This window comes from Hetaerina americana, unplaced genomic scaffold (genome assembly GCF_022747635.1).
Source record: "Hetaerina americana unplaced genomic scaffold, ioHetAmer1.1.p SCAF_45, whole genome shotgun sequence".
In the NCBI taxonomy this organism is placed as follows: Eukaryota; Metazoa; Arthropoda; class Insecta; order Odonata; family Calopterygidae; genus Hetaerina; species Hetaerina americana.
In genome coordinates this window covers 3,374,990-3,398,123 of record NW_027287041.1, presented here as the reverse complement: position 1 = coordinate 3,398,123, position 23,134 = coordinate 3,374,990, and the positions used below count along the sequence as shown (strand labels likewise).

General features: G+C 37.4%; 1 protein-coding gene across 1 annotated transcript; it reads right to left on the bottom strand.

Moving 5' to 3' along the window:
• Positions 1 to 15,799: 15,799 nt before the first annotated feature.
• LOC139693242 (uncharacterized) lies at positions 15,800 to 22,325 on the bottom strand. Its single transcript, XM_071591351.1, has 3 exons — positions 22,215 to 22,325; positions 17,492 to 17,656; positions 15,800 to 16,122 (listed from the first exon to the last, which is right to left on the bottom strand). The coding sequence occupies exons 1-3, from the start codon at positions 22,288 to 22,290 to the stop codon at positions 15,869 to 15,871; spliced, it is 495 nt and encodes a 164-aa protein (XP_071447452.1). The 5' UTR covers positions 22,291 to 22,325; the 3' UTR covers positions 15,800 to 15,868.
• Between the last annotated feature and the right edge of the window lie 809 nt (positions 22,326 to 23,134).

Here is a 23,134-nt window from a genome sequence, read left to right as displayed (position 1 = left end):
CTGTATCACTGAAAATTTGACGATGCGAAAGATCTGTGCTAAATTCGTCCTCCCAAAGGTCTTTAGCTTGACGATCAAATTTCAGAGGACGCTTCGATAGCTTAACTGGCGAAAAGCACTCGATTGGATATTGATAGGCATCTGGGTTCGAATCCCGGTCAAGGCGAATGATTTTTACACTGAAATTGTTGCATCGAAATGAATATTAGCGGATGACTCCGTTAATAGTTACTGTGTCGGTATATCTCTCGCAGTTTCTTTGGAGTGAGTCTCACTGCTTGCGAAAACACAACTTTCGTCTACTTGCGATAACTTTTACATTTTTCTATGCGGACTAATGTAATTTTCACATATTTCTGCATTTATTGATGTAGTTTTTTTTACATATTTCATTGTGTGCACTGATGTGGTTCCTACATTGTACTGTGTTGATCAATGTGGTTTTTACATATTTCTGCATAAATGTATGTACGTCAGAGTTGTCACCTGAAGATTACGTCAAAAACCTGGGTCGTCTTGTAATAAATAATTTTTCAGTGGAATCACAAAGTTACCATTGATTCATTCGTACATATCGAATTTATTCTAATCATGTCCGCCCATATTTTGGTCATCTCTGCTTAGCAGCGCACGCATTCATTATTTAGGGATAATCAAAAGAGTTGAATGTGTATTTATCTCACCTTTCCATGCGGATTAGTGTGCAGCCATGGGATAGCAAAATCAGATAACATTCAGGTGCGAATTCATTATTTTCGCAAGCCTGAAGGAATATAATTATCAAGATGAGACCAAAGACATTGGCATATCACTGGAAGAAATGGATTAGTGTGTACAGGGAGATTAAGTTTGAAAACTGATAAATTTTCAACGAGGTAAATCATTTATTTCTATTTAATCCGAAAAACTTTTGAAACTAACCTTGTACATGGTTAGGTTTCAAGAAAACATTACCATCATCGGAATACTTATGTTCTCGTTGTTCCTCATATTATTATTATGAATAAATGGCTGAAAATGGATGCAAAGAGTGATTCCTGACCAATATTCATTAATTTTCGACATTTCTGGTTATCCCATGCTATATCCTGCTGTTGTATGCAACCATAATCTACAGGTGTGGATTGCGAAGTGGTGTACTCTACAGGATAGGTACACATTTAATTTGTAAATACATAATTGTGTGTATGTGCGTATATATATATTTATTCATAATCTATCTATGTGTATATATATATATATATAATATATAATATATATATATATATATATATATATATATATATATATATATATATATATAATATATATATATATATATATATATAGTCAAGGGGCTAGAGTGTTGGACTAATATCTAGAGGGGGCTTGGGTTCGATTCCCAGGCAAGGCACTCTGCAGCTCCACCCAAGCTCAAGTGATTCTTAACAGGTTATCACTAGATGTCTTCCTGGGAAACCATAACCGGCACAGGGAAAGGAACTGGCCCCTCTTATTACCCTGCTAATGTGTGAATTTCACACGCCGTATTGGGCTTAGTACTGGGTGAACTCTACCATCACCTACTAAACCGACCTTCGGGTTGATTACTGCGTTAATGGTTTACGATATGTGTTTTTATAATATATATATAAACACAGTAATCAACCCTGAGAGGTCTGTTTGGTATGGGTGATGGTAGAGTTCATCCAGTACTAAGCCCTATTTACGGCATGTGAAATTCACACATTAGCAGGGTAATAAGGTAGCCAGTTCCTTTCCCCTTTGCCGGTTATGGTTTCCCAGGAAGACCTGGTACCCAAAAAATGACATTGCTTGGGTGGAGCTGCAGGTGCCCAGAGTGCCTTGCCCGGGAATCGAACCCGGGACCCTCTGGTCAGTAGTCCAACGCTCTACCCACTGGACTACCATGACCCATATATATAAATATATAATTATATATATATATATATATAAGAATATGTAATGATATAATGTATGTATGTATGCATATATATATATATATATATATATATATATATATATATATATATATATATATATATATTTTCACACACACAAATATATGAGTCTATATGTATCACCGTCAACCACAAACAAAGAATTGAGCACTATAAATAAAACAAACTCTCTCAAAATGTTGATATACATTTGAAAAAACTAACAATTTTGAGACACCTCTGCTTTCTTTCTTAACATAACTATGACTACATACAATTCCACCATGTAATGAAATCGGTAGGAAAACCAAAGGAAATGGGAAATCAAAACCAGAAACCAGAGTGCTTTCTTAAATATTTATTATGCTATCTTATCAATGTAACAAATTCTATAGCAAAACATTACGATAGAGTCACAATATTATAATAGTTTATTTGAATTTTAATGAAAACATTGCATCAGCATATTTTCCAAAAACACAACGCAATTTAAGTACTAAAAAAATTGCCGAATTTGGCACAAAAACTTTATACCATAATCTCTCTCGGTATAAATGTACCGCGGATAATTATTACAGCTGATAAGGTTCAAACACCAGTGAAGAAGCCATGATTCCTAACAATATTATTGTACCAAAAAACGACAGATATATTCCAAGTTAATAGCATTGGAAACACACTCTATAGGATTGTAAAATTCACCCATTACAAAATAGCCACATGCGCAAGGAAGAACTCCATACAAAGATATGTATTGCGTTGTGTAGAAAAGTCGATTCCGACCAGCTTTCATTTCATTTGTCGTTCACCCACTGAATAACGATAGCTGCCGCGGTACACTCTTTTAATATTTTGCGCTGTTTTTCGGTACAGTTATGAAAAGAACACTTAGACATGTAGAATAATCAATATTTATAAGTCCAAGATGGCTTTCGATTACCGTCAGGGAGAAAATAATAAGGAAGTAGATTGGTTTCTCAACATATACACAGGATCCAGAAATAAGTCCCCAACAACATAATACCGAAACAATTATTTATATTAACCGGTTGAAGACCATAAAAAATTAGACTACCATGGCTGTTTCTGAGGTTTATCTTAAGAATATATTACTTTTAAGTACTGCTACAGAAAAGCAGATTTATAGGGTGATAAATGAAATTTAGACAACCTCATACACAGTATGATTAATGTTTTTGGTGAATTTCTTATCATATAATTCCTTTTCCTAACCATACTGACCATGTTCTATTGGACATATCCTTGTACAAAAGAACCATTAAGTACTGCTATTATTAGAAGTAACATCTACATGACATTATCTTTTTCAAAACAAAAATCATTTCCCCAAAAGTACATTGCACCCATATTTACAGGGTCACACGCAAAAGTGGTAGGACTGATTTTCTCTGGCGCGAATGGGGTGGTGGAGGGGTGTCTGCCTGGCAGGGTAAGGTGGAGGGGGCTCTTAACAACAGACCGACACCAACCTCAGTCATCTGCAGGCTGTCGTTGAGTGAGGACACCGTTTTTAGTGAAGCAAGTTTTTTGTCCACGTCGAAAAACAAAATGAATCTGAATTTAGAGCAACGTTATTCCGTGAAGTTTTGTGCAAAACTCGGGAAGACGGCAACTGAGACCCTCGATATGATCAAGCAGGCTTATGGGGACACTGCCTTAAGCCGTTCCACAGTATTTGAGTGGCACAAGTTGTTTAAAGAGGGTAGGGAGCTCGTTGAAGATGACCATCGCTCCGGACGGCCGTCGACGGCAAGAACCGACACGAATGCGGACAGAGGACACTGTTGAACAGAACAACGCTTAACCAATGAAGAAACTGCAAACCAGTTGGGTCTGTCTGCATCAAACGCATTATTTCACAGGATTTGGCCATGCGCAAGGTGTGCGCCAAGATGGTGCCGAAAATTCTGAGTGTCGACTGACAGCTCCTGGCCAAATACGGCGTTGCCACGTTGCCGCACCCGCCCTATTCTCCCGATCTGGCACCACCGGACTTCTTCTTCTTCCCCCTGATGAAAAGACAGCTCAAGGGACGACGTTTTGACTCGATCAAGGCCATTCAAGAGGCTTCGACGAGGGTCATCAACGGCATCCCCAAAGAAAATTTCCAGCGGGCGTACGGGGAATGGGAGCAACGTTATACTAAGTGTGTAGCAGCTCAAGGAGCACACTTAGAAGATTATTAAGTCGATGTAAGTATATCGTCAATGAAATTCTTGCAAAAAAATCAGTCCTACCACTTTTGGGTGCGACCCTGTATCATGTCACACTAGAATAAAAAGGAGGTAGAACGGCAGCCATTTTGGAACACTAGATAACGTCACATGGGCGGTGACATGTGGTTACCTCTTGACATCTTCAAGGAAGGGTACCGCAAACGGCATAGGCGCAGATAAACCTGGCATATCGATACACAATGGTGTTATTTCAAAGAATTACAGCGATTTGTACTCTTTTTTTCCATGAATTTCGGCCATGACATATTTAATAAACTATTAATTTCGGACAGTTAACTTGGGATATGAATAAACAAAATGTTATATATGTATGGGAATGTTACAAAGCCATACGGCACACAAGATATGGACAATAGGGTAGCACAAATATGTATTTATAAGACCCGGTATTATAACATCAGGTCAAATTCAACCATTGGTTTATGGGAACATTACCATAACTTTGAGATCAACGACAAATACCCATTTCATGAACATATTAGATCTCTCATTAGTAATTGCGTACTTTGTAGGAATAACAACAATATCTACTGGCCACTCAGTCATTAAATATTTGGTTTAGACGTTGCAAGCCATAACTACAAGGGCGGATCAATAAGTACCCATGTTTGATGACAAAGGGGCATTCCTGAGGGAAGTTTATGCTATCACCGTGTGCTGCCATCTATCAAACGATGGTGAAATCAATTTCTGACTGATTTAAAAAGGTTAGTTTGGATTTGGCAGCCATTCGAGTGTAAGACGTGTGTTCCGTGTGATTTTCGCTTGAAGATGGAAAAAGAGAGCAGTATTGTTCGGGTATTCACCTTTTTTTGTGTTTTTGGATGGGAAGAAATGCGAGGAGAAGAAAGCAAAGTTGGATGCTGTTGGATGGGGACACTTTGTGCCATCTATGACCACAGTTAGATATTGGTTCAATGAATTTAAACGTGGGCGTACATCTGTTTTTGATGAGGAGCGACCAGGACGCCAGACGGCAGACGTGGTTATACCGAGGAAATCATTCAAAAAGTCCATGCCATGAATCTCGCTGATTGACGAACGAAAGTGTGCGAAGTAGCAGAGGCCGTGGGAGGTGTGTCGACCAGAACGGAAATTAATATTTTATTACATGAATAGATTGGCAAAAAGAGAAAATTGTCTTGCCCGATGGGTGCCGCGATTGCTCACGGTGGACAACAAGCTGATCCCGGAGTTGTCAACTTTGAAGCAGTGTTTGCAGCAATTTAAGTGAGATCCGAAGGTGCTTTTGCATTGAGTTATCACTGTTGATGAAACCTGGATTCATCATTACACACCAGAAACTAAGGAACAATCAAAACAATGGATTTCTCCCGGTGAATCTGCTCCAAAGAAGGCGAAGATGGTCTGATTGGCTGGAAAGGTCATGGCGATAGTTTTTTGGGATCCAAATGGTGTCATACTCATGGATTTTTTAGAAAAAGGAAGAACGATAACTGGGAAATACTACAGTGAGTTATTGGACCGCTTTGACATTAAATTGGAGACACGGCCGCATTTGGCACAAAAGAAGGTGCTGTTTTACCACGATAACACACCAGCACATTCAACCGGAGTTGTCCCTGCCAAACTGCATGAACTACGTTCTGAATTGCTGCAACACCCCCCATATTCACCCTATCTGGCTGCCTGTGACTTCATGAACTGCATGAACTACCTTATGAATTGCTGCCACACCCCCCGTATTCACCCTATCTGGCTGCCTGTGACTTTATGAACTGCATGAACTACCTTATGAATTGCTGCCGCACCCCCCGTATTCACCCTATCTGGCTGCCTGTGACTTCATGAACTGCATGAACTACGTTCTGAATTGCTGCCACACCCCCCGTATTCACCCTATCTGGCTGCCTGTGACTTCATGAACTGCATGAACTACCTTATGAATTGCTGACGCACCCCCCCGTATTCACCCGATCTGGCTGCCTGTGACTTTTTCTTATTCCCTAAACTGAAGAAATGGCTTGCGGGAAAAAAAATTTAGCTCAAACGAGGAAGTTATTGCCAAGACTGGCATATTTTACAGAGAGTTCGACAAATCCTATTTTTTAGAGGGGTTAAAAAAATGGCAGGAACTTTGGGAGAAGTGTACCTTCCTAATAAGGGGACTATGTTGAAAAATAAAAAATTTTTTTTGAAAAAAATGGTTTCTTCATCTCTAACACAGGTACTTGTATAAACCGCCCATGCAAACTGAGTTCTGGCCAAAACATTAAGGCATTGTCAAATGTGAATTTAACCAGATAGTATATAAACCAGGACTTAGTAGAGAAAACTCAACAAAAATATGCAAAACTCAATAACAATTGTCACAGTTAAACATTGAATACCTTTCTTTCAAAATTTAACAAGCGTATTCTGTAAATATTAAACATGAAATCGACTAGACACAGTGCTAAAATCTAACTCGACTTTGTTTTTATCCTCCTAATTATTTTAAACTTGTACTCTTTGCTTAAGACACTAAATACTCCATTTAAACCCGCATTGTTTCATTATTCATTTAAAAAATTAACTTTCAGTCATCGTTGGAATGTTTGTCATTAATTTTTAGTGCGAATTGGTTTATTTTGTTGGTCAAGAAAATGAAATGAACGGCAGGAAGACTTGCCATTTGGCCAATACTCACTTAACGCAGGTACACATTGAGGAATATCAATTAGCATAATGACTATAAATGGATTATTGAAAAAAATAAAATAAATAGATGATGATTTAATGACAAAGCTTGATTCTGCCTTTCCCCACCTCTTCTGTGTTCGTCCTTTACTTGCAATCCTATCCGTTTTCCTAACATCTATTTCCATGTGAATTAATAAACATATATATTTATAATTTAAACAAAGGAGCAAGATATTGCTGGTCAAAAAACACTCAGAGAAACATATACAAATGACACTCACACGTATTCCAAATTTTTGGTGGCCAAACCACCTTCTTCTTGGGAAAGAAGGCTCATCATTTTGTTCAATCAGTTCATTCTTTCCCAAGAGAAAGGTGGTTTGGCCACCAAAACACACCTCCGAACACAACCCTTTGATAGATGCTACAGTGTCTCCACTTTAGCATACAACCCTCCCTCTGACTCTCTACTCAAACTCAAAACAATAGAACAGGCATATATATGGCTCCTTGATTCATGAAATGAGCCAGGTATTAACATCAGACATTAATTACCCCAATATTCACATATTTTCATCCCACTCCACTCTCAAAACCTTGCATATTTACCTTACCTTCTCATCCCAACTCTTTCCCTTGCAAATCTATTCAGCATCCCTGACCCCAACTATTGAAAAATTGCATATGTCTGGCTCCTTGATTCATGAAATGAGCCAGGTATTAACATCAGACATTAATTATCCCAATCTTCACATATTTTAACCCCTCCTCTGCTCTCAACACCTTGCATATTAACCTCACCTTCTCATCCCAACTCTTTCCCTTGCAAACCTATCCTCACTTTCCCTTTCTATCCAGCATCCCAGGCCCCTGCTTTTAAAAAATTCTCCTGAGTTCCTTCCTTCTCTACCTTGAGAAAGGTGGTTTGACCACCAAAAATTTGGAATTTGTGCGAGTTTTCTTGTTGGTGTGTTTCTGTGTTTGATGGAATTTCAACCCAAATCTAAATCACTTAATAATGTGCAACTTTCCCTAACTATTCTTTTGATTGATATTTAAAAAAATAATCTGGTTTCGTGAAGAGGATAAAATAAACACAGGTCTACCAAATCCGAAGACTATAAACATGGTCCTCTTTCATAACTGATCACCCACAGATCATATTTGCCAAAGACGTTATCGATATACAAAGGTAAGCTGAAAACTAATGCACACATGCTTGCAGACCACAGGAAAAATGACCTTCAGAAGCACCTCTTAGGTCACATGTGGAAGTAACATTCCCCCTCGACACACATGCACAGGTTTGAGGTCGTTACAATCATCCAGTTTAACTTGTGTTGACATTGCACTAGAACATGTCTCCATATTTCTGCTTCTCGAAATAATACACTGGGTGAATGTTACATCCATAAGCCACCAGGAGTCCTTCCAAAGGTCATTTTTGGTAGTACTAGCATATGTCTTCATACTTCCACTTCTAAATACACTGGATGATTTTTACGCCCTTAAACCTGCGCATGCGAGTTGAGGGGGAAAGTTACTTCCACATGCCACCAGGAATGCTTCTGAAGGTCATTTTGTTTGTGGTATTGAAGCACGTCTCCATACTTCCACTTCTCAAATTACATTGGATGAATATAACAACCTCAAATATGTGCATGATTATTGAGGGGGGAATGTCACTTCCACATGCCACCAGGAATGCTTCTGAAGGTCATTTTGTTTGTAGTATTAAAGCACGTCTCCATACTTCCACTTCTCAAATTACACTGGGTGAAAAAAACTCAAACCAGGGCATGTGTTTAGGGGGAATGTTACTTCCACATGCCACATATGAGTGCTTTTGAAGGTAATTTTGTTAGTGGTGTACAAGCATATGTGCACTAGTTTTACGCCTACCATATATTTTTTTAATAAACAATCCTAACATCAATCGAATGTCATGTTATTTCCTGTTGGTAGTACGCTATCTATCAGATCCAAGATATGTTTAAGATATTTCATGCGACCTCATATGCCGGCCGAACCCTAATCTCCCTCTTCCGCAATCCCCAAATTATACAATGTTAGTTTTAAAAAAGAATGATTTTCTGATAGCGGCACTCGATTGAAGTGTTAGAAAGTTATTTATCAACGATAGACGTCTTGATTTAAATCCCTGGCCTCATTCATAATGATATGGCTGTATTTTGTGGTCAGGTTTGATAGAAACGGAATTGGCAATTGAGAGAAACGGTTAAGATCAACTCTCCACAGAAATTGTTTGCGATGCAGACCAGTTTTTGGTGCAATTGTACTAGATCGGCCATGTTCTCACGCATAGTTCTTGCCTAGTAACAACAATTGTTCCCAGCATTTCTGAGGTTGTTTTTATCCTCTTGCCACTCTTTTCTTGTGGGCGGTGGGGGACATTTTTATATGCCCAAATATTATTAAAATATACATCGTAAAATCACTAATTTTGGTAGCTAACCTATTTGAACTCAGAAATCTGAATGATCTAACAGAATAGCAACTGATAAGAACCCCACACGTGTATTAAGCACAAATAAAATGGAACAACATTAAGTTATCTCAGCTGAAATAATGAGAATTATATTAAATAAATAAATTCAGGACATCTTTAAGTTTAAATGATATTTATGTAATATTTACATGTCAATGGGCAATGCTCTAATTTCACAAAGGCGACCGATGTTACAATGAACGACAGTGACTTTGGAGTTAACTCTTAACGAGTACGTGCGATGGCCAGTAATTCGTACAACAGTGACAAATATTGCAACTTAAGAATAACTCATTTATCAAGTGACATTTTGCATAATGAGTAGTGATGAAGAGTGAGGGGGTAATTCAACGGAATGATTAGACTCCGGCTTATGGTTTATGTTTGTGTTCAGTACAAGCTCCACTATCATGGTAGGGTCTACGCAAGTTTTGTCTGCGCAAAAGGCTACACAAGTTTTGTCCATGAAAAAGTCTATGCAAGTGTTGTCAACGCAGAATTATACTGGTTTTGTTGACAAAAAAGTCTATGAAAGTTTTGTCTATGCAAAATTCTACGCTATTTTTGTCTGCGCAAGTTTTGTTTACGCAAAAGTATACGCAAGTTACGTTTGCACAAAAGTCTATGCAAGTTTTGTTTGCGCAAAAGTCTGCGCAAGTTTTGTCTAAACAAAATTCAATGCAATTTTGGTTGAAGCAAAAGTATACAGGTTTTGATGACAAAAAGTCTATAAAAGTTTTGTTTACGCAAAAGTCTGCGCAATTTTTGTTCACGCAAAAGTCTATGAAAGTTTTGTAAACGTAAATGTATTTGCAAGTTTTGTCCATGCAAAATACAATGCAACTTTGGTTGAAGCAAAAGTATATCGTTTTTAATGACAAAAAAGTCTATGAAATTTTTGTCTACGCAAAGGTGCACGCAAGTTTTGTCTACGCAAAAGTCATCACAAGTTTTGTCCATGCAAAACACAATGCAACTTTGTTCTAAACGTAAAAGTATACACGTTTTTAATGACAAAAAAGTCTATGAAAGTTTTGTCTACGCAAAAGTTATACAGGTTTTGATGACAAAAAAGTCTACGCAAGTATTGTCCATGCAAAAGAATATGCAAGTTATATCTATGCAAAATTATACACAAGTTTTGTTAACGCAAACTCCTACGCAAGTTTTGTCAATTCAAAACCAGATTTGTCCTGACTTGCTTCCAAGAATGTCATTTGTGAATTCTCTCCCACAGTTAAATAATATTAATTTTAAGAATAGTTTCAAAAATCCCACAAGAAGAGAGTCAAAAGTTCACGCAATGAAATTACTATGTCGTGTTCTTTTTTTTTAAAATAATTTGAGAGAAACAATAAAAAATACCACTAGGAAAAAAATTAGCACAGAAGTCTCTCGACACGTCTCTTGTTAAAAAAAAAATGAATCATGAATGTACCAGAAATATAAAAATCTAACCAATCCTAATATTATCCATATTCCGCAAACCGAATCTGCATTCCTGACAGTTTAATTCATTTAAATTGAAGCCCTAACGTGCAAACCACAACCTTAAATAATGTCTAAATAATACTCTTTGAATAAAACCACACACAAAATTTATTCTTGTTTCGCCGATACGAAATGCATTATCGTATTTTTTAAAAATTACTTCACACGGAAAGTGAAATGATTCAATTGAAAGACTGCGTTGTTTTGCGTGAGAGACCGAAGAAGAGATCAGTCTCTTATCAGCAAGTTCTACTTGACACAAGTTCTCATTGCTTCAGATACGCAATTATACTTGAGTTAATTCTGTCAATGGTTACCGTTGTACGTCAGCTAAAAAACTGCTCAAAAAACATTAGTTTATCTTTCATAATTTGCATTATTCTAAAGGCAGCAAGTAATTCCATCACTTTTCCTTTGCAAAGTAAACACCAGGATCACTTTATGTAATTAGTAATGTGCTGGTTCATTGCTCGCTCTGACGCAAAACCCTAACCCTTGTATTGCCCTCTTGTCCATGCATATCTCCTCAATTATACACACCAAACATTTCATGGACAACGCAAGCCTTCCCGTATGACCAAGTACAACGCACAAAACAAGTAACGCAGTCCTTTTTAAAACAATCCCCCAACAGTTTCAACCAATCAACGAACATTCTCCTATCTTCATCTCTCATCAATCCCAACTACTGCTGATTCAATCCACCTTAACGGTATTTTGAATGGTATTCATGTAGATTTACACGGTCCATTATGAAAGGAATGCAAAGGACTTCATTGTGATGATATTATCCATGGCACGGTGGTAAAACCAGGCAGGAAATGTGGTTGGGGGTCTGTCCTTCCAAAGCAGCCGGTTGACAGTTTGCTCCAAGCAGTCTGTGAGGTCCATTATGAAAGTAAAGTGCACGACTTCATTGTGACGCAACTGTCCATGGCAGCATGGTAAAACTGGTGGTGAAATGCGTTGATGGGTCTGCCCTTTCAATACAGCCGGTTGACAGTTTGCTCTGAGCAGTCTGTGAGGTCCATTATGAAAGTAAAGTGCACGACTTCATTGTGACGCGACTGTCCATGGCAGCATGGTAAAACTGGTGGTGAAATGCGTCGATGGGTCTGCCCTTTCAACGCAGCCAGTCGTCAGTTTGCTCAGAGCAGTATGAGTGCTCCATTATGAAAGTAATATTCATGATTTAATTGTGACATGACTATCCTTGGCAGTGTGGTAAAACCAGTCGGGAAATGTGGTAGGGGGTCTGCCCTTCCAACGCAGCCAGTCGTCAGTTTGCTCAGAGCAGTATGAGTGCTCCATTATGAAAGTAATATTCATGTTTTAATTGTGACATGACTATCCTTGGCAGTGTGGTAAAACCAGTCGGTAAATGTGGTAGGGGGTCTGCCCTTCCAACGCAGCCGGTCGTCAGTTTGCTCAGAGCAGTATGAGTGCTCCATTATGAAAGTAATATTCATGACTCAATTGTGACGCAACCATCCATGGCAGTGAGGTAAAACCAGTCGGGAAATGTGGTAGGGGGTCTGCCCTTCCAACGCAGCCGGTCGCCAGTTTGCTCAGAGCAGTCTGAGCGGAAAGACGTGCCTCCATATGTGAATTATGTTTTTCAAATCGGTCACACGGCCCACGGTATGGTCTAGCTCCATCACGTCAATGCCCCCAGCCACACATCCTTCATTGTTACCAAATTCCCGGCATTGGGGCGCCACCCCAGTGGAGACCACTTGGCTCTGTGTGTGTGTTATTTTTGTGTCCCTGTTTACTGAAGAGGGAGAGAGAGGGCTGAAATGAAGGAGGAATTGGAAGGAGAGCGTGGGTTAAACATCCAAAAGTTTGGTACAACGTTCCCGAGAGGGACATTTCCATCGAGAGGAGTTTCACGTTGCCTTCAAGGCGTGGTAGACATGTTTTCGCAAGTGTATTGAGTATTTTGAAGAATTTTATGCAGTTTAACAAGTAAATGAATCGATATATATATATATTTTTCACAGAGAAATAAATGAAAACCATTCGAATTACATGCATAATGGGCTGTGCGGACGTAAACCTCGGAGACTTCACGACTAATAATCAAATAACACGCACATTTTTGGCAGAATTATGATGTCAAAAGCCGTAAGCAGTGAAGAAAAACTATGAGGTGAGCAGTGAGTGGGGTGAAGAGATCTATGAAATTCAACAATGCGATGCAATAAGGAAAGGATTCCCAGCACACGACTGATTAAGGAGGATTAAGAAAAAACCTAAGTCTTTCCCCTGAAGAATATTCTTAAAGCTACGAACTAGCCCTAAAGACACTGTACAAATACCTTTGGAAGACTCACGTTTTTAAAACACTACACCACGAGAGATGTACGGCGAAACTAGACCAGTCAATATGGTGTTTCAATATTCTTCCACCAGGTCCACACTGTTATAGCGCCCAGGGCAAGAAACGGTATGGATAACTTACTGTTTCTCATATCCGTTTCAATCTCAAGGACATGGTTCTGTTTCCTGTCCGCTCCTATATAAAAAACATCGAGATATATATATATATATATATATATATATATATATATATATATATATATATATATATATATATATATATACATATACATATATATATGTATATGTATATATATGTATGTATATATATGTATGTATGTATATATATATATATATATGTATATATATGTATGTATGTATATATATACACATACATACATACATATATATACATATATATACACATACATACATACATATATATATATATATATATATATATATATATATATATATATATACATGCATACATATATATATATATATATATATATATATATATACATGCATACATATATATACATATATATATACATGCATACATATATATACATATATACATATATGTATATATATATATATATATATATATATATATATATATATATATATATATATATATATATATATATATATATACATATATATACATATATATACATATATATATATATATATATATATATATATATATATATATATATATATATATATATATATATATATATATACACATATATATATATACATATATATATATACATATATATATACATATATATATACAAATATATATACATATATATACATATATATATATATATACATACATACACACATACACACCATCAACGGTTAGTAAAATCTCTTTCAAAAAGATGTAAATTTGATAGAATAAGATTATCTATTAAGCAGTGGAGATATATAAAAAGGTTACGACACGAATACTTATCGAGACAATCACATTAGTTTAGTAGAAAAAATGAGTTTATGATGTAAATAGTTTTAAATTTCGATTAAAAGCGAGATCATGGTTGGAGTTACCAGGCGTAGAAGTACGAATTGCTGATTTCCAACCATAGGCGGCGTACCAATGCAGTTATTGGTGCCAAGATTCGACATAAATGATACCATTTCGTAGTGCCGTCAACAACAAGCGTCAGATGCAGACTGAGTCATAAATTGAACAAGTGTTTGCGTAGCATTGCGTTTCCGTGTTCACATAAATCAAAACTTATACCAAACAAAGAGCATTTGCCAAGAGAGCGTTGATTTTATTGGTTTTCATTTGATCAAAACTGCTGCCGATTCCAAACTATTACTTCGAGACGCTTCAGGTGAACAAATTCCATTGGTAGACACAATCAAACGATGGTTTTGGCATTTCAAAAGTTGCGAATTCAATATTTGCAGACAAGGAACACGTAGAACACCATCAAAAAGTTACGAAGATGTAAAATCGCAAGCATTGTCATACATAGACGATTCGCAAACACAATATCAACTCACAGAGCAACCGAGTGTTAGTCGACAAGCCATTTCCAATCGTCTACGAGAGACGGGAATGATTCAGAAGACCAGCAGATGGCTCCCACACAAGTTTGAACGACAGACAGATGGAAAGGTGCAAAAACATATGCGAAATTTCGCTCCCGTGATACAAAAGGAAGTGGTTTTTGCATCGTATCATCACTGTGGATGACAAGTGGATTAATTTTGAGAATCCCAAGAGTAAAAAAGCATTGGAAGACCCAGACGTACCACCCACATTGACTGCAAGACCCTTTTACTTTAGAAAGAAAGACAATGCTCTCTGTTTGGTTGGACCGGAAGGGTATGGTCTGCTGATGGGATGTTGAAACCTGATGGAATGGTTAATACTGGACGCTACAAATAACAATTGTCCAATCTGAGCTGTTTGCTGCTTGTATAAAAGACCGGAATACCAAAAGAGGCAACACATGGTCATTTTCAATCATTCGCAATGCTTTATCACGTACGGCAAAACCACTTCGTGACATGTTGGAAGCAGTACACGGCTGGGAAGTTAGTTCTACCTCATACTGATTACTCAAATCACTCGCCTCTCATTACGATTAACACTTGTTTGCATCGATGGGGTCATGCGTTTACTGAGCAGCCGTTTTTTTTTGGTACGAAGATGTCGAGACAATGGCTCGATGGATGGTTTGCGGCACTAGGGAAATGGGTTTTATTCGCGTGGTACGCGCAAATTGTCCGAAAGATTGGAAAAATATCCAAAAAGCAATGGAACGTTCATCGAATCTAGTTCTTTTTCATCGTTCTTCCAGATTTTTAATATTCTTTGTTGAAACGTTAGCAATTTGTACTTGTACACGAGTGAATTAATGAAAATACGAACATGAAATGACATTAATAGGTCACTAAATATAAATAATTTTCTCCGACGACCACTAAAACCCATGTCAAAGGAGACACCGTTTGCCCAACAAAGGCAAAGTGGAAATTTAAATAAAACCGGGCGAGCTTACGCTTCAAACAACCCAACACAAAGACGAGAGTATAGCGTAAACAATACCAAACAATAAATCGTTTAACGATAACGAGACGGAAGGCAGATCGACAAACCCTTCACTTAAAAATCTCACTCAAAGAAATGTACGCAACAAAACAAAACGACCCATCGGCACGTCGACACCTGGTTAGCTGACGTAAGCCTTCCACAGCATTGCCAACACGATAGAAATGGCAACGTGGGGTGGGTGTGCCGGAGAGGATGGTCCAGCCGTGTTGCAACCACTACCGCGGCAGCAGAAGAGACAGAACACATCCGGTTTGTTGACATCACAGTGGTTCGGATCCATACCGAGGACAGCCGTGGCATCGCTGTTCTCCTCCTCGAACGAACACGGTCCGAGACCGCATTCCCGGCGTATCAGAAGTGGTGAAGAAGAAGCTGGAAGAGAACCGTGTTGATATAAACGTGGTTACCCCTTCTAAAGATAAGAACGGCACTGAAAGATTAAAAAAATAGCTGGAAAACATAAGTAAAAAATAGATTTAATTTGCTAGACACAGTACTTGATAATATTTCAAACACCCTTTCACTCGGCAGACTTACAGGGTGCGTTCCATATGTAATGCAACTGAATTTCCTCTCCAACCTCCAACACTGCGCAAATATGTGGAACGTACTTTGAAGAATTTTAAGAGTTTGTTCAAATCTGTGGAGAGTACTTTGAAGAATTTTAAGAGTTTGTTCAAATCTGTGGAGAGTACTTTGAAGAATTTTAAGAGTTTGTTCAAATCTGTGGAGAGTACTTTGAAGAATTTTAAGAGTTTGTTCAAATCTGCGGAGAGTACTTTGAAGAATTTTAAGAGTTTTTTCAAATCTGTGGAGAGTACTTTGATGAATTTTAAGAGTTTGTTCAAATCTGTGGATAGTACTTTGAAGAATTTTAAGAGTTTGTTCAAATCTGTGGAGAGTACTTTGAAGAATTTTAAGAGTTTTTTCAAATCTGTGGAGAGTACTTTGATGAATTTTAAGAGTTTGTTCAAATCTGTGGATAGTACTTTGAAGAATTTCAAGAGTTTGTTCAAATCTGTGGATAGTACTTTGAAGAATTTTAAGAGTTTGTTCAAATCTGTGGATAGTACTTTGAAGAATTTTAAGAGTTTGTTCAAATCTGTGGAGAGTACTTTGAAGAATTTTAAGAGTTTGTTCAAATCTGTGGATAGTACTTTGAAGAATTTTAAGAATTTGTTCAAATCTGTGGATAGTACTTTGAAGAATTTTAAGAATTTGTTCAAATCTGTGGATAGTACTTTGAAGAATTTTAAGAGTTTGTTCAAATCTGTGGATAGTACTTTGAAGAATTTTAAGAGTTTGTTCAAATCTGTGGATAGTACTTTGATGAATTTTAAGAGTTTGAGCAAACCTTTTCAATAAATTACTCAAAACGGAAATAATTGCATTATCATTCAGAATGCATCCTGTATCTGTATCCATATGTATGAATATACGTTTACTATTGTGGGTTTTTGTGTTTAAATGTGTATGAGAGTCTGGATTAAGAAATAAACATTATAGTAGGGGATTTAGATGGGATATTGAGAAAAACAACTGAGGTACAAGGGACACAAAGACTGCAACCGTTTCAAAGGCATCTGGACATTCAGGAGTTATGAATAAACAAAGTACAAGGCAACGGACAGGGATGTAGGAAGACCAAAATGGAATGCGGAATACGGCATGATTAACCACACAATGGCTTCCTCCCCCCCTAACCCTCCATCTCCGTTGACAGATAAACTAAGAGCCTTACTCCTTGTGATGTGTGTCACGCATCGATCGGCCGTCTGGGCACAGGGCTTAAGCGTCTCCGGTCCGCACTTCTCGTAGAGGGAGGTCACGGCACACTGGTAGCAGGAGAAGTTTGCTGGTGTATTGATGGAGCTTGCTGTGACCCCCAGGCCACCTGACGGGACACCTACAACAGTAAGAGCATTGATCACTGCATTGGACTCATGCCCTGATACCTGTAGACAACCAACAAATCCATTTGGAACAGTTATTTGTTTAAAACATATAAATATAACAATTGCACAGAAAAAAACATACACATCATGTTACCCCTCCAGGGAGAAACGCTGTTTTTCCTTCAAAACGTGCTCTATTATTAAAAGCTGAATCTTATTAGCCAAGGAAAAGAATAAAAATGTCTTTGTTTGCCCTGAGGAGTGAATTGGGAAAACTAATGAGTGTATTGCAGAAAATAGGAATAGATTGGTGGGAAAGGAGGCTAATCCGCAACCTGTACATGTCTCAGACTGCTCAGGTACGAGTGGGGAACAGGGAGTCCGGATTGGGCAGTGTTAGGAAGAGGTGTAAGGCAGGGTTGCCCATTATCACCGTTGCTGTTCAACCGGTATGCAGAGGAAATGATTAAAGAGGCATGGGAAGAACTGGAGGTAGGGATGAAAGTGGGTGGGGAATTTGTAAAAATCATTGCAACAATTTCAGAGTGTAAAAATCATTCGCCTTGACTGGGATTCGAACCCAGATCCCTCAATATCCGGTCGAGTGCTTTAGCCACTTAAGCTACCGAGGCGTCCTCTTAAACTCTGAAATTTTGGGGCTTTTAAAGGAACAAGAAGTTGTTCAGTTCAGTTGTTCTTGTTCCTTTAAAAACCCCAAAATTTCAGAGTTTAAGAGGACGCCTCGGTAGCTTAGTGGCTAAAGCACTCGACCGGATATTGAGGGATCTGGGTTCGAATCCCAGTCAAGGCGAATGATTTTTACACTCTGAAATTGTTGCATTGAAATGCACATTAGCGGATGACTCCGTTAAAAGTTACTGTTGCGGCATCTCCCGCAGTTTCTTTGGAATTCGTAAAATCAGTCAGGTTTGCTGATGACCAAGCTTTAGTTTGTCATTCAGCCAATAGAGGGTGGCAAGCATTGCTGAGTGAATTGGATATTCAGTTCGACAGGTATGGGATGAGAATCGATATATTAATAAAACAAAGGTTATGCGATACTCTAGAAAGAAAAAGGCTAAGCGAAACATTAAAATAGGATGGGGCAAATACTATTAGAACAGGTAGAACAGTTTACGTATATCCGGAAGTGTTTTGGACCAACACGGTCAAAGTATTAGGGAGGTAATGAGAAGAATTGCCCTGTTAGGCAAACAGTCTTTCACACAAGGAGAGGGGAGTTGATGAGAGGGACGTTGAGTAAGGATGTTAAGAAAAGACTCGTAAAAACTTTGATATGGAGTGCAGCTGTGTGTGGCTATGGAAACGTGGTCATTGGAGCAGGAGGATAGACGTAGATTGGAGGCTATTGTAGATATGTGGGTGTGGAGAAGAATGGAGAAGGTGAAATGGACAGAGAAGAAGGAAAACAAATGAGGAAGTACTTGGTATGGTGAGGGAAGAGAGGGGTTTGTTGGGAGAAATCCTATGGAGGCAGGAAAAGTGGATGAAGGGGGATTTGACCGGCAGTGGGATGTTGAAGACTGTATTAGAGGGGAGAATGTTGAGCAAACGAGGAAAGGGAAGGAACAAGAGATGTATTAGAAAGGACAGAGGATGTCTTATAAAGGATGAAGGGAGGAAGAAAGTACACAGAGATGAAGAGGGACCTGATGTAGAGTGGGATGTTGTGTTTTGCTAGGGGTCACAAAATATTTTTTTGGTAGCTGTGTCCATCCAAAAACCTACCTTAACCGGTTAATTACCTCATAATAATAATTATATATAAATATATGTATATACATATATATATATATATATATAAATCATATATAATAATTATATATAATAAAGCTTGGCGACATATTAGACCCACGGATCTCAGGGTAAATTACGTTTCCTCGATAGCTCAAGTGGTTAAGAGCATCCGCCCGGCAAGTGGAAAGATCCGAGGTCCAAGTCCCGGTCAAGGAAATATTTTTACTCTTGTGATCCGTTCGATTCCACCTTCCCCACCTCTATTGTGTTCGTCCTTTATGTGTGTTCCTATCCCTTTTCCTTATATCTGTTTCTGTATATATGAGTATATGTATATATATATATATATATATAATATATATATATAATAATTATATATAAATAAATGTATATATATATATATATATTTTATATATATATATATATATATATATATATATAATAATTATATATAAATAAATGTATATATATATTATATATATATGTATATATATGTATTATATATATATATATATATATATATATATATATATATATTATATATATGTATAATGTATGTATTATATATGTATAATGTATATATTATAATATATATAATATATATGTATATATATATATATATATATATATATATATATATATATATATATGGATATATATATATATATATCCATGACCATCCATGACACTATCGTAGGAACCTCATGTTGATAAAATAAGCTCAAAAGACATTATAGGTTGTGACCTCCTGAGGAAAATTGTGACCCAGGTTGGAAAATACTGTCTCTCAGTTCACTGCCATGCTTTCAGTAATTCAGACGATTGTAATACAGACTTACCATGTGGGGGCAGTCATCTGCCTATTTAGATTGCAAGAATGGGTTTAAGTAGGAATCCTAAGTAGTAAGTTCCAAAGGCCATATTTGGACTAGTGGCCTATATTTAATGTATATTGTCCATGCTATTGTTACCGCTGTACAGCAAAATGAAGCCATGTTTAATTTGATAACCAATGCGCAACAGGGTTTAATGACATGAGGTTAATTATCATAGCACATGGCTATTTGTCAACAATCCTTGTTACGCCGGTGTCAAATTATTCCTGAAAGCATTGCTAATAAAACTAAGGGAAACTGAATATTTGTTGTCATTTAAATGTAAACTATTATCAGTTCAATTGCAAACATCAGTTGTATACAGTTGATGAATTCACGTCTCGATATATATGAAACCATAAACACAGTATTCGACCCTGGAAGGTCTGTTTGGTTGATGGTAGAGTTCACCCAGTACTACTAAGCCCTATTTACGTCGTGTGATATTCACACATCAGGGTATTAATAAGGGGGGCCAGTTCCTATATACACTGTGCCGGTTATGGTTTCCCAGGAAGATCTGGTACCCAAAAAATCACATATAGCTTTGGTGGAGCTGCAGATGCCCACAGTGCCTGGGAATCGAACCCGGGGCCCTCCGGTCAGCAGTCCAACGCTCTGCCCCCTGGACTACCGCGACTCACTCGATATATAGGTACATTATTTTATTCTTCGACATTCTATTAATCCTCGATTTTACACCGTTTTAATATTTGAGACTATGTGTAGACGTAAACTTGCTATTTCTATACTGATAATTGATGCAGATTCCGTTTTATCGAACCAGTGATGTCCTGCTATGGATATTTTAATCAATTTTAGGTTTCCCAAACTAGTCTATTAGCCACCAATAAGCACGGAACCGATAAATATTATTATTCATACGCATTCACCACTTAAAGAGTTCAATTTAAAATCTTGTGATGTTTTCCCAAAAGCTCCTTATGAAATTATAATCAATTAAAAATACGCAATAATATATTTTGCGATGTTCTTTCAATAATCACTACAACAGTCCCCATCACCTTCACTACTGTTGGCACAATAACATTGTTTACCTTCAAATCGGCGGTAAATGGAAGGATTTGCGATGTTCTTTCAATAATCACTACAACAGTCCCCATCACCTTCACTACTGTTGGCACAATAACATTGTTTACCTTCAAATCGGCGGTAAAACAAAGGATTGCGTGCAGTAGACATTAGTGTTAATATTTTTAAAACACCTTTCCGCAATTGCGGTGAAACACCATAGGTCCTCACACCATATTCGCTTTTCTTTTCGCACTTATGGGGGAAACAATAAATTGGATGTTCCCACTATGTCACGAGAATAGTAACCAGAATTATGGTACAGCAATCAAACACACAGAATTAAATGAATGCATAAACCGTGCATTTAGGGAAAAAATAATAAAATTCCAATGACGACTATGATTCACTGTATCTGTCGGTTTAACTTTGGGTAAGAATCTTCAGTTCTTTCACTGATACATTTCATAAATTGTCATTGGCACACTTCGGGTAAATAATAGACATTATCCAACACAATTAAACAGGCGGCGATTAAAGTCAACAATTACCTCCGATGCCTTAAAGCGTTCCTAAATGAAATCCAGATGGATAAATACACTTCCTAACTTAAAATTAAAACAATACACCAACAGATATTTCAGATTTGCTCCTTCTTGAAGCAATAAAGGTCCGTGAATTCAACAAGACAATAAGAGTCCTTAAATTAACCTAAATGGTGATGTTTAAGACACGACTATTTGGAAAAATTGATGTAATTCATCAGTTCCAACGGTAAACAGATTAGTATTTTAAATACTAATGTCACGACCGAATTGCAACAACAAATCGTCGCAGATCTATCAAGTGAGTGCATTTCACATAAATAAATACACGAGAACATTAAACAAAATCAAAGGCTTACCACGTAAAATGTCCATTCGCAAACTCCAAAACACGAAAGCAAATATAACCTTGGTGAAGATCATTCTGGCAGACATGTATGTCTTATGTGGTGCAAATTATATTCTTCCGGAAATGTGACTCTATAAACGGATTAAACAATAAAGTCACTTAAGTTGGGGGGAGTAATCTCAAAGAGGACACATCTGATATGTCAAGATCCTTCCGAGATTCGGCAATCTTACCTCTTTTATTTGCATAGCGAATATGCGCAGAATCTTCATCGGTCCATCCAATTGGAGCGACTTCTTTTACGTCTTGCCGCCGAAAGATAAGCGAAAAATTGGCATAAGAGGACCAGGTATTTAGCCAAAAGCCTTCACGACATAATTACGACGAGGAAACTCTTTTGAATGAATCATATCACAATCTTGCCGAGATGGAAAACTTCTCGCATTAGGGTGGCAAAGGAAAATATCCGTCACATCACTACACATCACTGCACTTACAATATCACGTACAGCATTCATAGCGTTGATATTGGTTCCTATTTCGTTATATTTATGATTTAACATCCTCATTTCTGCGCAAATGAGTCTTGTTTACACAGTTCCACTTCACTCTAGTTACTTGGCAACCAAAAAATCGAACATGCACGGTAGCCAACGTAACCGTTTCACACTGTAAACAAAATTTGAAAATTTCTACGTTTCCTCTACTGCAAATACTAAACAAACTCCTTTTAAATGGCTACCGTGAACTTAAAAATACAAACGACATAAGAAATGATTGAAATCTCAGCATTTCAATCTCTTTACTTCCGCGATGACATCATTACTTCAATTCGAACTGTATTCCGAGTTCACAAAGAATCTATTTCCCCTACGCGAAGGTAAGTACGTGTTTATTTGAATGCTAAAATGACATTCTATTGCCATTCAA

Bases quoted from the DNA above. Each gene is read 5' to 3' on its own strand.
- LOC139693242 (XM_071591351.1), bottom strand. From the start codon at position 22,290: ATGTCTGCCAGAATGATCTTCACCAAGGTTATATTTGCTTTCGTGTTT. The intron at 17,657-22,214 runs GTAAGCCTTTGA...TTACTGTTGTAG, and splicing joins GCGAATGGACATTTTACGTG to GTGTCCCGTCAGGTGGCCTG. The intron at 16,123-17,491 runs GTAAGGCTCTTA...GTTCTCTTCCAG, and splicing joins CGTGACACACATCACAAGGA to CTTCTTCTTCACCACTTCTG.